Raw genomic sequence first — 17,355 nt, forward strand, 5'->3', positions numbered from 1 at the left:
GAGCACCATAGGTAACCGCTATTACCAGTTGTGCTACCGAACTACAAGATTCATTTATTCCAAAACCAATTGAACTCTACGACCAGATAGTGGCCAAAACCAAGGATTAAACTCACTGCCCCCCCATCTGTTTATGAATGTATTTTTGTATTGTTTTTTCTGTGTTATAGTCTAATATGTACAAAATAATTTCCTGTTGTAATAAATAAAGTTCTATCCCATTGTATCCTATTTATGAGTGTTTTTGACCTGGAGTCAACATTTGCTTTGACCTCAAGCATCTGCCCGCATGAACCTTTGTTCCGATTGACATCTTTCTACTTCTCTAGAAAGTTGCTTTCCTTAGGGCATGTTCACATACATAATATTTGCATATTGTGCAATTTCTACAGTTTATACAGTACAAATCTATAGCTTTCAGTGGATTCACATCAAGATGAAACCACATCAGCAACTTTTTCCAAGCTAACATTTGTGCAGATGTGAATAGACTCTTTGCCAAAAGCATGGATATTTCCTAAAACATTGCCTCTCTTGTGTATTCGCTGTGTTTGGCGGTCACTGGTTGAAGCTCACCTACAAAGGTACCTAAAGGGTTAATCTTGTGCAAAGGTTGTGTGTATTTTTTAAGCAGTAATTTCATGCCCACTGTTAGACCATTGAAGACTAGCATGGGGTTGGGTACATGGCATGGCATGGGTTGTGTGGATAAGTATGGAATATATTGCAATTGGGATGAAAAGGGGTTGCAAATACCCTAGTGTGGATAGATAGGTAGTTGGCATGCAAGGCCACCACTCAATTCTCTTCTATGGGACTTCATGGATGACAATCTCTGCCCACAAATTAAACTTTTTCCCATGTGGGAAGAAGCGATATTATGGTTTTAATTGTCAAAAAGGTAAAAAAAAACAAAAACATCAGAACCACACAAATTACCTTAGTTCTTCCAAGAACCCACTTTTCAAGTTTAGCTTTTTCCAGAATTGAAGTACAACTTTCTTTTGTCGGTGGAGGATTCTGATGAGCTTTGAATGCAAGATAATAATACCTATAAGATAAGATAAGAAAAATACAGACATAAAATGCTGCAAAATAACATAACAAAATAATAAAAATGAAATACTCTCATACAAAGCAAAATTAAAATGATATTCCCTTGGTTCCACTGGGCAGCAAAGGAACATTTCCAAACTTATTACATAACATTTAGAGATAAGCCGAGTCAATACCATTTGCATATATAAATCTTTGGTGTTTGTAACACAATTTTAATGGTTTTGTGGGAGAACTTTAAAATGGTCACTAACTTTTCAACTACGGTAACTCTGCATAAAGAAATAATACCATAACACTGCAATAAACTAGCTGAATGTTGTTTTGCTAGCCAGATGGCCAGAATAATAACAATTGATCTTTATTTCTATAGCGCTATCATATTTCACAGTGCTTTACATATCATAGGGACCTATACATCAGAATAAAACATTACAGTGCAATAGCATGATCAGATGAAAGGATAGGAATGAGGCTCAATGAGGTCTCTGATTACATAGAAGTTCAACGGAGACCGGAGGGAGAGAAGTGAGTCACAGCTACTAGGTCTCCTTCCAATAGCTCAGAGAGGATGAGATCGGGGGGAGAGAAGTGAGTCACAGCTGATAGGTCTCTGTCCAATAGCTCAGAGAGGATGAGATCGGAGGGAGAGAAGTAAGTCACAGCTGATAGGTCTCCGTCCAATAGCTCAGAGAGGATGAGATCGGGGGGAGAGAAGTGAGTCACAGCTGATAGGTCACCGTCCAATAGCTCAGAGAGGATGAGCCCGGAGGGAGAGAAGGGAGTCACAGCTGATAGGTCTCCGTCCAATAGCTCAGAGAGGATGAGATCGGGGGGAGAGAAGTGAGTCACAGCTGATAGGTCTCCATTGCAATAGTGTACAGTCCGAGGGTAGAATTTCTTATGGTTTGTAAGACAGTTTTTAGGACTGGGTCTCCCCTGCACAAGGGGCGGGAACACAGACGGGGGAGTATCATGACTGGTGCACAATGAATGCTGCTAAAAATTGAGGAGTGGGCCATAGTCACACAAACATGGTCAGTCTCTGAATCCCAGACTGTTTACTAGCTGAGGACGGGACTCCAGCATCATACAGATATTTGATGCAAGGAGTCTCTTACTTGTCCTTTGTATATAGGTATTATTGGCACAATAGTTTTATTCAACCATTGAATGGAAACATGCCACAAAAGTGGTGTACAAGCTCTAAAAATAATCTCAAATACTTGCACTTGGGATTTTTTCCCCCTTTCGTCACTGTGACACCAGGGGTCTAGAGGGGCGGGAAGTGGGGTGTAGGGGAAGTGGACGCGGTCAGCAGGGGAGTGGGCCAGCACAGGGGGTTCCCGTGCCTGCACCAGCAAACTCACTGCACACGTGATAAGTCAACAGTTTTTTTCTATAACAGGTCCTAACTAACACGCTGGATCTGGCTGAACTGGAAGAACGGGACTACCGTACACCGGCGCATGGTGTATGACCATTGCATGGTAATTTGTTGCAGTCTTATATTGGCACCATATGGTTTTCAACCAATAGCTCAGAGAGGATTGCAAGTGTACGGTCCGAGAGTACAATTTATCATGGTTTCTAAGACAGTTTTTAGGACAGGGACTCCCCTGCACAAGGGGCTGGAGGACTGATGGGAGGAGTACCATGACGATAAAATAATATTTAAACTTTTTAAACTATGATATGAACTTTCTAAAATGACAAGCCAGGGCCCTATGAAGACTGTTCAGGGACCCAATTTTTTTTTATATAACTATAACAAAATACCCTAATATTACATTCACTAAATAGCTCAGTAGCATATAAAACATAATGAAAATATGAATTTTAACCGAATATCATGTTAAATATAAAAGAAAGCTACAAACAACTTACGTATGTGGTTTTTTTTCTTGTGTTGAACAATTCATTATTAGTAAAAAAAAATAAAACAACTAGGACAATCTTTCCTGACTGCGGTTTCTATATCCGGCAATGTGAGACATTGACAGGCTCTTGCTGAATTTGCACACATTACTTTCTGCGCTCAGAGCCATAATTAAAGCTTTGAAAAGGTTTCTTTAAGTGAAATATTGGGAATAGATAAATACATTAGCCGGTGATCCATGAAATTCCTCAAATATTCAGAAGAGCAGATCAAATGCTAAACAGATTGACACTCCTTTGTTCATATTCAAAAACCCATTAGGCAAGAATGAACAAGAGTCGCAGCCGTATGGTAAATCTGAGGATATGAAAGATCCTTAAGCCCAAAACTTAATTGCTACTTTGATCCTTTTTAGTCTTGTACAAACAAAATAGATGAGTTTGCAGGTTTTCCCCCAGTATCTATAGACAATGTTTATGTTACAATTGCGTCTCATAAACTATTAGTGCAGACGGCTGCAGAAAAATGAGAATCCGTCTTTATTAGACGGGAGGCAAAATTAAGTTTGGGTGTTATTTCAATCAGTTGTCTGGACTGTGTCCCCTTTGTTATCACTTGTAGATGGTTGTTTGATGTCATCTTTTAAACCTTATGAGACCAGCCACTATTTTGACCATTTGCGATTACTTAAGGTAACAGCTGTCCTGCACAGCTGACTACGACTACCTTGGTCACTTAAAAAATTTACATTTTTAAATTATGAGTTCAATTTGCCAGTTTTGTCTGGCATTTTGCTGTTCGGATGGTTTGTACCCATGATTTGATGTCTGCTGACTCACTATACTGTAAAGTTACTTGCCAAAAAAAAGTTTTAGCTGGAGAGAGCCTTTGACAACAATAACAACAATACCTGTATCATGCTTCTGGTTTCTTCCTATCCTGAGATGTACGGCTTATAGATATATGAGGCTATCTGTAAAATCCTCTCAGCTTTTCCTGAAGGGGGGAGGGGTGGACTTCCTAGTTGTGACATCAGCTATGGGCAATGATGCCAATATCACACAGGGCATTCACGTGAACATTCACAAACCGCTCAGCCAATCAGGATGTAAGTAATTGGATGACCTGAAGCAAGTGATTAATCACATGCTTATGACATGACTGCAGGTCCTGGAGCTGCCGGGAGCTTTTACTGATAAGTGCTAGTGATCCCTCCCAACAACACCCACCACCTCTTCTCTCCTCCGGAGTCAACATTCCTGTAAAAAGTTTCCCCTATATGTAAGTCTTACCTTTTCAAGAAGTCCTCAAATAAAATCCGATGTGAATATCCCTGTCTCCGAATATTGACGGTCTCTAGAATCCCTGTGTAGCGCAGCTGCATGAGCACCCTCTCACGACAGAACTTCATTGCCTCTCGGTCATCATTTGGCTTAATGCAGCGCACAAAATGAGGCTGTCCAACCACCATTTTCGATAACAAGTCCATTAGTGAATACTGTGCAAAAAGAAGAGTTGATAGAATAGACACAGATAACCTTCACTTTCCAAATTTGTAACTGGTTACCACCCCTTTGGCTAGCCAGAGCTTATTCACACATACAGGTGGGAAAACAAGTATTTAGTCAGCCACCAATTGCGTGAGTTAAACTAAACTATGAGAGACAAAATGGGAAAATAAATCCAGAAAATCACATTGTCTAAGTTTTTGAGAATTTATTTGCAAATTATGGTGGCAAATAAGTATCCGGTCACCTACAAACAAGCAAGATTTCCGGCTCTCACAGACTTGTAACTTCTTTTTTAAGATGCCCCTCTGTCCTCCACTCCTTACCTGTAGTAATGGCTCTTGTTTGAACTTGTTATCAGTATAAAAGACACCTGTCCACAACCTCAAACAGTCACCCTCCAAACTCCACTATGGTGAAGACCAAAGAGCAGCTGAAGGACACCAGAAATGAACTGTGGGAGCAATAATTCGAAAATGGAAGACATACAAGACCACTGATAATCTCCCTTGTTTAGGGGCTCCACGCAAGATCTCACTCCTTGGGGTCAAAATGATCACAAGAAGGGTGAGCAAACATCTCAGAACCACACGGGGACCTAGTGAATGACCTGCTTAAGCCAGTACATATACAGGCCCATCTGGAGTTTGCTACAGAGTATTTGGATGTTCTAGAATGGTATTGGGAGAATGTCATATGGTCTGTCATATGGTCAGATGAAACCAGGGGCGGACTGGCCATTGTACCCACCGGGAATTGTCCTGGGCCGGTCCGCACTCCCTCCCTTCAACTTTTCATTTAATCTATAGTAGCTGCATCGTTCGATGCAGGTACTATTAATCGGTACATAGACGCAGCGCAGCACCGCTGCTTCTGAGTCTGTGTATACATTCAGCTACACAGGTCACGCATCGACGTCATTGCGCGACCTGTGTAGCGTGGAGGAGGCTGACACTTACCAGCTGTCAGCTCTCCGGCCCTCCGTAGCTCCGCGGCTTGGTGTAAGAGTCGCGGAGCAGTGACGTCACTATCCCGCGCCTCTACACCAAGCTACCGAAGACCGAGGGAAGACGGGAAGAAACCTGCGCCAAAGAGGTGAGTATTATGTTTTTTTTTTAATGATAGAATGGGGGGCATTATTCTATCTATCTGGGGTTGGCAGGCGGCATAAATTCTAAGTATGGTGCGGGGGAGGGCATTATTGATATCTGGGGCAGGCAGGGGCATTAATTATATGTCTGGGGTGGGGGGGATTATTCTATATCTGGGGCTGGCAGGGGGCATCATTAATTATATGTCTGGGGCGGGGAAAGGAGACATTATTCTATATCTGGGGCTGGCAGGGGGCATTAATTATATGTCTGGGGCGGGGGGGGGCATTATTCTGTGTCTGGGGCAGGCAGGGGGCATTAATTATATGCCCGGGGGGGGGGTCATTATTCTATGTCTGGGGCAGGCAGGGGGCATTAATTATATGCCCGGGGGGGGGGGGGTGTCATTATTCTATGTCTGGGGCAGGCAGGGGGCATTGATTATATGTCTGGTGCAGGGCATTATTCTATGTCTGGGGCAGGCAGGGGGTGTTAATTATATGTCTGGGGCAGGCAGGGAGCATTAATTATATTTCTGGGGCAGGCTGTGCACATTATTCTATGTCTGGGGCAAGCATGGGGCATTAATTATATGTCTGGGGCCATTAATTCTTTTTCTGGGGCGGGCTGGGACTATTAATTCTATGTTTGAGGTAGGCTGGGGCCATTAATTCTATGTATGGGGTGGGTTGGGGCCATTAATTCTTTTTTTGGGGCGGGCTGGGGCCATTAATTCTATTTCTGGGGTAGGCTGGGGCAATTAATTCTATTTCTGGGGTAGGCTGGGGCCATTCATTCTATTTCTGGGGTAGGCTGGGGCAATTAATTCTATTTCTGGGGAGGGCCATTAATTCTATTTCTGGGGTAGGCTGGGGCAATTAATTTTATTTCTGGGGTAGGCTGGGGCCATTCATTCTATTTCTGGGGTAGGCTGGGGCAATTAATTCTATTTCTGGGGCGGACAATTAATTCTATTTCTAGGGCAGGCTGGGGGCATTAATTTTATGATTGGGGCAGGCTGGGGCCATTATCACTACGCCTGGGTCATAGTAGTACTGGGGTGGGGGGGTTAAGGGGGTTAAAGGAGAGAAAGAAGAAATACATTATCCTTCCCATTACAGTATGTTACATTATGGGGCACTATTTGTGTGGTACTAATATTTCAGGGGGCTTTATAACAGTATTTGGGGCACAGTATTGGTGGCAGCAGAAGAAGAGACAGTTAAGGGACAATGGGAAAGTGCAGAACATAAGACGTCTGTGTGGTAAACTTTGCAGGAATGCTGTGTACCTGGAGGAAGAGACAAGGTGATGGGGGAACTAATGGAGAAGATGAGGAACGAGTACAATCCGAGGACACGTCACTGGGTTTAAAAGGTGAGGATCTCATGTGTTTTCTGTAGCTGTATATGATAAATACTGATTTTTTCCATGTTCGATTCTGTGTATATATGTAGTATTATAGTAGTTATATTCCTCTACATAGGGGGCAGTATTATAGTGGTTATATTCTTGTACATAGGGGGCAGTATTATAGTAGTTATAGTCTTGTACATAGGGGGCAGTATTATAGTAGTTATATTCCTGTACATAGGGAGCAGTATTACAGTAGTGATATTCCTGTACATAGGGAGCAGTATTACAGTAGTTATATTCTTGTACATAGGGGGCAGTATTATAGTAGTTATATTCTTGTACATAGGGGGCAGTATTATAGTAGTTATATTCTTGTACATAGGGAGCAGTATTATAGTAGTTATATCCTTGTACATAGGGGACAGTATTATAGTAGTTATATCCTTGTACATAGGGAGCTGTATTATAGTAGTTATATTCTTGTACATAGGGGACAGTATTATAGTAGTTATATTCTTGTACATAGGGGGCAGTATTGTAGTAGTTATATTCTTGTACATAGGGGGCAGTATTATAGTAGTTATATTCTTGTACATAGGGGGCAGTATTATAGTAGTTATATTCTTGTACATAGGGACAGTATTATAGCAGTTATATTCCTGTACATAGGGGGCAGTATTATAGTAGTTATATTCCTGTACATAGGGGGCAGTATTATAGTAGTTATATTCTTGTACATAGGGAGCAGTATTACAGTAGTTATATTCTTGTACATAGGGGACAGTATTATAGTAGTTATATCCTTGTACATAGGGAGCTGTATTATAGTAGTTATATTCCTGTACATAGGGGACCGTATTATAGTAGTTATATTTTTGTACATAGGGGGCAGTATTGCAGTAGTTATATTCTTGTACATAGGGGGCAGTATTATAGTAGTTATATTCTTGTACATAGGGGGCAGTATTATAGTAGTTATATTCTTGTACATAGGGACAGTATTATAGCAGTTATATTCCTGTACATAGGGGGCAGTATTATAGTAGTTATATTCCTGTACATAGGGGGCAGTATTATAGTAGTTATATTCTTGTACATAGGGGGCATTATTATAGTAGTTATATTCTTGTAATAGGGGCAGTATTATAGTAGTTATATTCCTGTACATAGGGGGCAGTATTATAGTAGTTATATTCTTGTACATAGGGGGCAGTATTATAGTAGTTATATTCTTGTACATAGGGGGCAGTATTATAGTAGTTATATTCTTGCACATAGGGGGCAGTATTATAGTAGTTATATTCTTGTACATAGGGGGCAGTATTATAGTAGATATATTCGTTTACATAGGGGGCAGTATTATAGCAGTTATATTCCTGTACATAGGGGGCAGTATTATAGTAAATATATTCTTGCACATAGGGGGCAGTATTATAGTAGTTGGCTTGTATATGGGAGAAGGTATTGTAGTAGTTTTAGATTGAATGTGTTATTCTAAATGTGTTATTGTAGCATTATTCTTGTACATCGGAGGCAGTATCAATCTACTCTGACCACACCCACTTGTTTTGACTCAGCCCATAAAATGGGGCCACTTTTATAGTTTTTTCCAGAGCCATTTTAAATTCCCAGTCCGCCCCTGGATGAAACCAAAGTAGAACTGTTTGGTAGAAACACAATTCTTTGCATTAGAAGAGAGTTAATCTAAGTTGCGTCCAAGGAACACCAGACCTACCGTGAAGCATGGCGGTAGCAACATCATGACGAAGGGCTGTTTCACTGCAAAGGGACCAGGACAACAGATTCATATACATAAAACAATGAATAGGGCCATGTAATGTCAGATTTTAAGTGCAGTAATCAGCAAGGGCATTCAAGGCAGCACAGTGGCTTAGTGGTTACCATTACAGCCTTGCAGCACTGGGGACCTGGGAGCAAGTCCCAGGGTCAACATCTGCAAAGAGTTTGTATGTTCTCTCTGTGTTTACGTGGGTCTCCTCCGGGCCCTCCGGTTTCCTCCCACAATCCAAAAAACATAATGGTAGATTGATTAGATTGTGAGCCCCATTGGGGACAGGGACAGATTTGGCAAACTCTGTGCAGCGCTGCGTAATCTGTTTGCGCTATATAAATAAAGGAATTATTATTATTATAATTATTATTAAGATGAAACGTGGCTGGTTCTTTTAGCATGACAATGATCCCAAGCACACCGCCAGGGCAACGAAGGAGTAGCTTTATAAGAAGCATTTCAAGGTCCTGGAGTGTTCTCACCAGTCTACAGATTTCAACCCCATAGAAAACCTTTGGAGGTAGTTGAAAGTTAATGTTCAGCGACAGCCCCAAAACATCACTGCTCTAGAGATCTACATGCAACAATGTGCGGCAACCTACTACAAGTAATGAGTGGAGGACAGAGGAGCCTCATAAAAAAAAACAGGTCTGTGAGAGACGGAAATCTTTCTTGTTTGTAGGTGATCAAATACTTATTTTCCACCATAATTTGCAAATAAATTCTTAACAAATCAGACAATGTGATTTTCTGTATTTGTTTTCCTATTTTTTTTAGTTGAGGTCTACCTATGATGTCACTTACAGACCTCTCTCATACTTTTTCATAAACATTTGGGGCCATATATGTTGGATAGGTGGATAGATAAAAAGAAAACGTACTTGATGGACATGTGTCTTTTTTCAACCGTGTAAACTATGAAAAGTAGCAAATTTTTCAGGGACTGCGGCAATTAAATCATGTCAGTACTTTGTACTTGTTGAGCGGTACTCCATAAAAGGGGTTTCACAGCTCTACAATACTGATGTCCTGTCTATCACCACTAAAAATCAGCTGAATAGGATTGAGCTGCAGTACCAGGCACAGCCACACTAAAAGGGAGAGTGCTGTATCTTATAAACCATGATGTAGATGCCTACCTACCCTAAAATAGGAAGCCACCGTCTGTCTTTTCATATTTGTTGTTTCTTCCGGATGCCTCATCATTTCCATTGTGTCCACCTAAAGGAGCAGAACATATTTATCAGACATTCAGTACAGAAAGGGGCTTAGAGCCCAGTACAGGCCATCACTAGAAGCCCAAGTATTTTTTTTTTTTTATTTTCAGTATGACAAGGGTCACTATATTATCCAGCAAAATTACACATTCTATACACATTCTATAATGTTAATCCTGATGGTCTATCCTAAGAATAGACCACCACTGTCACTGGGTAAACATAGTTAGAGGTAAAAGTAGTGGTAATGGTGATACTAGAAATAACGGTGGAAGTAGTAGTAGCAGTTATAGTTGTCGTAGTGGTAATGGTGGTGGTAGTAGAAGCAGTGGTAGCAGCACTAATGGTAGTAGGAGTAGAGGTAGGGAAGTAGTAGAAATGGTGATACTAGAAGTTGCAGTAGTAATAGTAGTTGTGGAAGTACTATTTTTTTTTTAATCCAAATTTTATTGAAAGATTTTTTAAAAATATAAATCATACAAATACATAATCAAAGAATTCATAAATGCAGATCCCTCCTCCCTTCTACACAGCTTAATTTCTATATTACCTAGTCTCTTATACCATATTTTTTCATATGTCATGATTCTACGCAAGAGGTTGAGCCATTGGGGACAATTTATTTTATTTCCCCCTTCTCTGAGCTCTTTTTGCGCCTTTTGGGAGTCTATTTTTTGCACCGAATTTGTCTTTGTTTTTGTCAAGTAAAGCTTTTTTTGTGCCGTATTAGGCACAAATTTTTAAAAAAGGTGCAAATGTGTTGTTTAAATCATACTATTGCCTTTCCTTATCATGGTTAGGACTGGCTTGTTATTGCACAATTATTTGCGCCCATATAGGCGCAAATCAATATTAAATGAGGCGCAAAAATATGGAAGCAGGAGAAATATACAGATAAATTAGGCGCAAACCAGGATCACTACTACACAGCTAACTCCGGAGAACTTTGGGAAAAAGGCACAAAAAATTGCACAAATACCCCAATGCACGTAAAAAGTCACTAAAATACAACCAAAAAAGTTGCACCAGACTGAGATAAATGACCCCCTTTGTCTCACATTTGGCGATAGTGGCAGTAGTGTTAATGGTGGTGGTAGCATTAGTAGTAGAAGCAGTAGTGGAAGTGTTAGTTGTGGAAATAGTGATAGTGGTAATAGTAGAAGCAGGGGTACCTGCATTAGTGGCAATAGCAGTAGTAGTAGTAGAGGTGGTAATGATGGTGGTGGAGGTAGTAGAAGCAGGGGTATCAGCAGTTGTGGTAGTAGAAGTGTTAGTTGTAGAAATAGTGATAGTGGTAATAGTAGAAGCAGGGGTAGCTGCATTAGTGGCAATAGCAGTAGTAGTAGTAGTAGAGGTGGTAATGATGGTGGTGGAGGTAGTAGAAGCAGGGGTATCAGCAGTTGTGGTAGTAGAAGTGTTAGTTGTAGAAATAGTGATAGCGGTAATAGTAGAAGCAGGGGTAGCTGCATTAGTGACAATAGCAGTAGTAGTAGTAGTGGTGGTAATGATGGTGGTGGAGGTAGTAGAAGCAGGGGTATCAGCAGTAGTGGTAGTAGAAGTGTTAGTTGTAGAAATAGTGATAGCGGTAATAGTAGAAGCAGGGGTACCTGCATTAGTGGCAATAGCAGTAGTAGTAGTAGAGGTGGTAATGATGGTGGTGGAAGTAGTAGAAGCAGGGGTATCAGCAGTTGTGGTAGTAGAAGTGTTAGTTGTAGAAATAGTGATAGTGGTAATAGTAGAAGCAGGGGTAGCTGCATTAGTGACAATAGCAGTAGTAGTAGTAGTAGTAGTGGTGGTAATGGTGGTGGTGGAAGTAGTAGAAGCAGGGGTATCAGCAGTAGTGGTAGTAGTATCAGTAGTGGTTGTATAAGAAGGAGTTACAAGGGGTAATCTCATTCTTTAGAAAATCTGCCAGATCCAACCTGACGTTCTATATACTGACCTTAATACGTCCGGCATTGAGCTGAGGGGGCAGAGATCTAGAAGCCGCTGTGACTCGTGCTCTTGACTGAGCCAAATTACCTGTGGTATAAGACATCTTTTATCAATACAGGCGGTCCCATACTTAAGGCCACCCGACTTACAGACGACCCATAGTTAGAGACGGACCCCTCTGCCCCTGTGACCTCCAGTGCAGCTCTCAGAATCCTTTACTGTAGTCCCAGACTGCAATGATCAGCTGTAAAGTGTCTGTAATGAAGCTTTATTAATAATCCTTAGTCCAATTACAGCAAAAAATGTGAAACTCCAATTGTCACTGGGGAAAAAAATTTTTTGGTCTGGATCTACAATTATAAAATATGCATACATACAAATTCAACTTAAGAACAAAACTATGGACCCTATCTTGTATGTAACCCGGGGACTGCCTGTACTAATAAGCTGGCATCCTATGTAGTGGTTTATACAGTCATGTATACAAGGCCTTGCAGAGTCCAATACACACTGTGAGAAGTGATCGCTCATCAGTCGTTTGTTCCTTCATACAAGTATCATTCATAATACTGATAGTGTTTGTTGGCTGATCACATCTTCCCATGTAGAGGAGGATAGGACAACCTTTATAATGTGAATTACTTGTATAATTTACATTATCAAGGGTGCCATATCCACGTCTACATGAGAAGATGTGGTACTGACCAATAAGAATTCTTAAACTGATATGAAAAGATGTTATCAGCAAATAAACATCATTAGAAAGTCTACCCCTGTGTGTGTGCCGCTCTACGCTGCCCTAAAAGCAATGCATCTAATACAATAAGGCACAGTACATATGTACTCCAGAGGTAAAGCATGAGAACTGCCCCTATTACAATACTAATGCATAATACAGCTGTGTTCATGAGGCCTAGGCAATATAAAGACCCATTACAGATGTACAGAAAGCTGCCAACGTTCAGTAGAATTAGTTCCAGGCAGGATTTTGCCGAAATGATGGTGTTTGTAAACATAATAAAAGACATGAATGTGCGGATGGAACAAACGCTGACAAAATAAACAACAGAAATGTGTCTCAGTTCCATGGAAAAGCAACCAGAGATTTGAAACGAACCAATTTATTTGTGAGTCTAAGATTCCAAAATAAATTGGAGATTTATAAAACAAATAACTTTAATTTATAAAAAAAAACAAATAGCTTTAACTTCTCTTTTCTATTTTTATCCTCCAATAAGAGGAACTTCAGTTTTTATCGACCTACTATACCTGAATCTATCTATCTATCTATCTATCTATCTATCTATCTATCTATCTATCTATAGTTTATACGGTTGAAAAAAGACACTTGTCCATCAAGTTCAACCAAGGAAGGGAAGGGATTGGATGAGGAAGGGATTTAGGGGAAACAATTCTATATAACATAACCATCAATGTTATTTAGGTTTAAAAAGGCATCTAGACCCTTCTTGAAGCTCTCTACTGTCCCTGCTGTGACCAGCGCCTGAGGCAGGCTATTCCACAGATTGACCGTTCTCATAGTAAAAAAGCCCTGTCGTCCCCGGTGATTAAACCTTGATTTCTCCAAACGGAGACGTCTTTTGATTTGATTTAATCTGAAACAACTTACCACCATATTTTTTGTATAGACCATTCATATATTTAAATAAATTAATCATGTCCCCTCGTAGTCGTCTCTTTTCCAGACTAAATAAATCTAGTTGTTTTAATCTTTCCTCATAACTAAGACCCTCCATACCCCTTATCATTTTTGTGGCTCTACGTTGAACCCTCTCCAGCTCCAGGGCATCCTTTTTATGGACCGGTGCCCAGAACTGGACAGCATATTCCAGGTGAGGCCGAACCAATGCCTTGTATTGTGGTAATATTACATCCCTATCACGAGAGTCCATACCACTTTTGATACATGACAAGATCCTACTAGCTTTAGAGGCAGCTGCTTGACATTGCATGCTGTTACTCAATTTATGATCTACTAGTACCCCCAGGTCCTTCTCAACAAGGGACTCTCCCAAGTACATATTTTGCCTTTGGATTATTGGCCCCCAGGTGCATAACCTTACATTTATCCACATTAAACCTCATTTGCCAAGTGGATGACCAAACATTCAGTTTGTCCAAGTCACCCTGCAGCCTATGAACATCCTCCATAGACTGTATTACACTACACAGTTTGGTGTCATCTGCAAAAATAGACACAGTGCTATTAATTCCTACCTCTATATCATTAATAAATATATTAGATAGTAGTGGGCCAAGCACAGAACCCTGGGGTACACCACTCATAACTGGTGACCATTCCGAGTAGGAATCATTGACCACAACTCTCTGGATACGATCCTTTAGCCAGTTTGCAATCCAATTGCAAATGATTTCTGCCAAACCAATAGCCCTAATTTTACCCATCAGGCGTCTATGAGGGACAGTGTCAAATGCCTTTGCAAAGTCCAAGAACACAATATCCACAGCTGCTCCTCCATCCAGGCACCTGCTCACCTCTTCATAGAAGCAGATAAGGTTAGCTTGACAACTTCTATTCTTAGTAAACCCATGCTGGCTGTCACTTATTATACTATTTGATGTCAAATACTCCAGTATATAGTCTTTTACTAACCCTTCCAGTATTTTCCCCACAATGGAAGTTAAGCTTACAGGCCTGTAATTGCCTGGCGAAGTTCTAGAGCCCTTTTTATATATTGGCACCACATTTGCCTTGCACCAGTCACTTGGCACCACACCAGACATTACCGAATCCCTGAAGATGTTAGACAGCGATACAGCACTAACAGAACTGAGTTCTTTAAGAACTCTGGGGTGTAACCCATCTGGTCCAGGAGCTTTGTACACATTGATTTTATTGAGCTTAGATTGGATCATGTCTACATTCAGCCAGTCTAGTATATCACAGGATCCATGACCCGCACTGGCACCACCCACGTCAGAAGTTCTTTCTTCTATCGTATAAACAGAGCTAAAAAACCTATTAAGTATCTCCGCCTTCTCTTGGTCTCCAGTCACCGATGCCCCATTTTCAGAATAAAGGGGTCCAACCTGTTCCGACCCATTTTTTTTGCATTGATATACTTAAAAAATTTCTTGGGATTTGTTTTACTATCTTTAGCCACCTGTCTTTCATTTTGTATTTTGGCTGATTTGATTTCTTTTTTACAGATTTTGGTAAGTTTTTTGTAAGTATTGAAAGCCTCAGGTGACCCGTCAGATTTATATTTTTTAAATGCCCTCTTTTTCTCTTTAATTGCCCTTTTAACTGTAGCTGTAAGTTTAAGAGGAACATAATTATATTATGATCGCTGTTCCCAAGGGGTTCCCGGACACTGACATTTTGGATATTCTCCTCATTGTTAGAAATCACAAGGTCCAACAATGCGTCACCTCTTGTGGGATCTTCTACAAGCTGCACCATAAAATTATCCTGCAGAAAGTTGATAAAATGTTTCCCCTTCACAGATGAAGAAGAGCCCTGACCCCAGTGAATATTTGGAAAGTTAAAGTCTCCCATTATCACAACGGTCCCCCCCAGTGCAGCCCGCTCCATCTGTTTATATAGGTGACCCTCTATTTCCTCACAGATGTTAGGGGGTCTATATATTACACCAAAAATAATTTTCTCAAAGCTCTCTTGGCTTTGAATTTCAACCCACAAAGTTTCCTCACCTCCTCACACTCTTCTGAGACCACTGACTCATTCACAATCGCTTTTAAGTCTCTTCTGACATACAGACATACACCACCTCCCCTCCTATTTGCCCTGTCTTTCTGAAAGAGTGTAAAACCTTGAATATTAACACCCCAAGCATGTGATGCATCGAGCCATGTCTCTACTACACCAACAACATCTAACTGTTCCTCTAATATCAGAGCCTCAAGCTCGCCCATTTTGCCTGTGATACTTCTGGCATTTGTGAACATACAATTTAATTTTCCACAGTTAATTGTCTGATTTAAAGTAAATTTACTGGTACATATATCCTCACCACCGTTCTGTAACTTGTGGATCTCCTTATCCACTGCCTTAGGCCCCCATACACCGCCCTCCTCACCACCCACCAACATAACCTGCCCCCTCTCTGACCTGTCTACCCCTTCAGTGTCTTCCTTATCCTCCTCCCCCGATCCTATCTATCTATCTATCTATCCAATTATCTAATCTTATCTATCCATCTATCTATCGAGAACAGAAATGGCCTCAATAATGCTTGACTCTGTCCAGGTGGAGTCTATTACATTGTCCTTTGCCATTGGATTTTTTTTTTTTTTATAATTCCGTTTATTGAGGACAGACAACAAACAGATCAGTACATAAGATGGCAGCATTGTACATGTCAATTAAAAAAAAAAAAATAGCACATGAAAGTCGCGCAAGCTTAACAATAAATTTTTACAAACATGACCAATCCGCTTGTCTGTCATTTTGTTTAGAAAATTAAAACGAGCTGTCCCAGATAGTCTCCGGGAGAGCAGCAACAGGATGTAAGAAAGATAGAGGGCAAACTAGGGGAATGATGGGGTCTTTAAACAGGATGTAAGAATTAGAGGGAAGTAGTAAAAGGAGGGGGAGGATGAGGGAGGGAATGGAAAGGGGAGAGACAGGAGCCTGACTCGTCCAGGAGGGGTACGTTACCTTTAAGGATTCACAGCAGCTCCCTATATTCAGGAGACTGTTGGAATTGGATCCAAGGCAGCCATGTCTTATGGAATCTTTCATATGTACCATGGACAGAGGAGGTCAAGTTTTCCATGTACATAAGGTCGTTAACTTTGGTCACCCACATAGCCATTGTCGGTGGTGTCGTCTGTTTCCATAGTAGTGGAATGCAGGCCCTCGCAGCCATGATAAGGAATCGGACTAGGGACTTTTTGTATCGTTGTGTGGACATCTCGCAGTGATGGAAAAGGAAGAGAGAGGGCTCGAGGACAATCGTCTCTCCGCATAGCGTATTCATTACTCGCCCTAAATCTCTCCAAAACGTGGAAAGTTTTCTGCAAGACCAGAAGGTGTGAAGGAAGGAGCCCTCTTCTTCCCCACATCTCCAGCACGTATCAGGGACCTGTGGGAAAATTGTGTGCAATCTGGTAGGGACTCTATACCACCGTGTTAGTAGTTTGTATCCCGCTTCTTGATATCGAGAGCTAATAGTCGCGTGATGGCAGAGCTCAAAAATCCTGTCCCTTTGCTCCGGAGTCAATGAGATATTTAAATCTTCCTCCCATTGTCTGAGGTACAAAGGACCCGGATCGTTTGGAATTGATAAGAGGCAAGAGTAAGTCAACGACAAAGTGTGCCGTAGTCCGTTCACGTTACCACACAGACATTCGAAAGTAGTTTTCGTTGTTGCATACTGCTCACTAGGGGGTAGTGAAGTCAGGTAGTGCCTTAATTGAACAACTCTCCAGGTTCCCAAAGGACAAGGTTCGGTCAGTGCTGTCATGTCTTGGGTCGTTATCCATGTCGTGTCTTTAAGGAAATGTTCCGCCCTGA

The 17,355-nt window shown here is 41.0% G+C and overlaps 1 protein-coding gene across 1 annotated transcript in view; it reads right to left on the reverse strand.

Moving 5' to 3' along the window:
• MYO3B (myosin IIIB) overlaps window positions 1-17,355 on the reverse strand; it is a 250,467-nt gene that overhangs the window by 76,256 nt on the left and 156,856 nt on the right. The window contains exons 23-26 of the mRNA XM_072121763.1: window positions 11,842-11,921; window positions 9,826-9,903; window positions 4,228-4,433; window positions 940-1,051 (exon numbers count right to left, since the gene is read on the reverse strand). Of these exons, the coding sequence (XP_071977864.1) occupies window positions 940-1,051; window positions 4,228-4,433; window positions 9,826-9,903; window positions 11,842-11,921 (476 nt within the window). The remainder of the gene's footprint in view (window positions 1-939; window positions 1,052-4,227; window positions 4,434-9,825; window positions 9,904-11,841; window positions 11,922-17,355) is intronic.

The sequence above is a fragment of the Engystomops pustulosus genome, chromosome 8 (assembly GCF_040894005.1).
Source record: "Engystomops pustulosus chromosome 8, aEngPut4.maternal, whole genome shotgun sequence".
Lineage (NCBI taxonomy): Eukaryota > Metazoa > Chordata > Amphibia > Anura > Leptodactylidae > Engystomops > Engystomops pustulosus.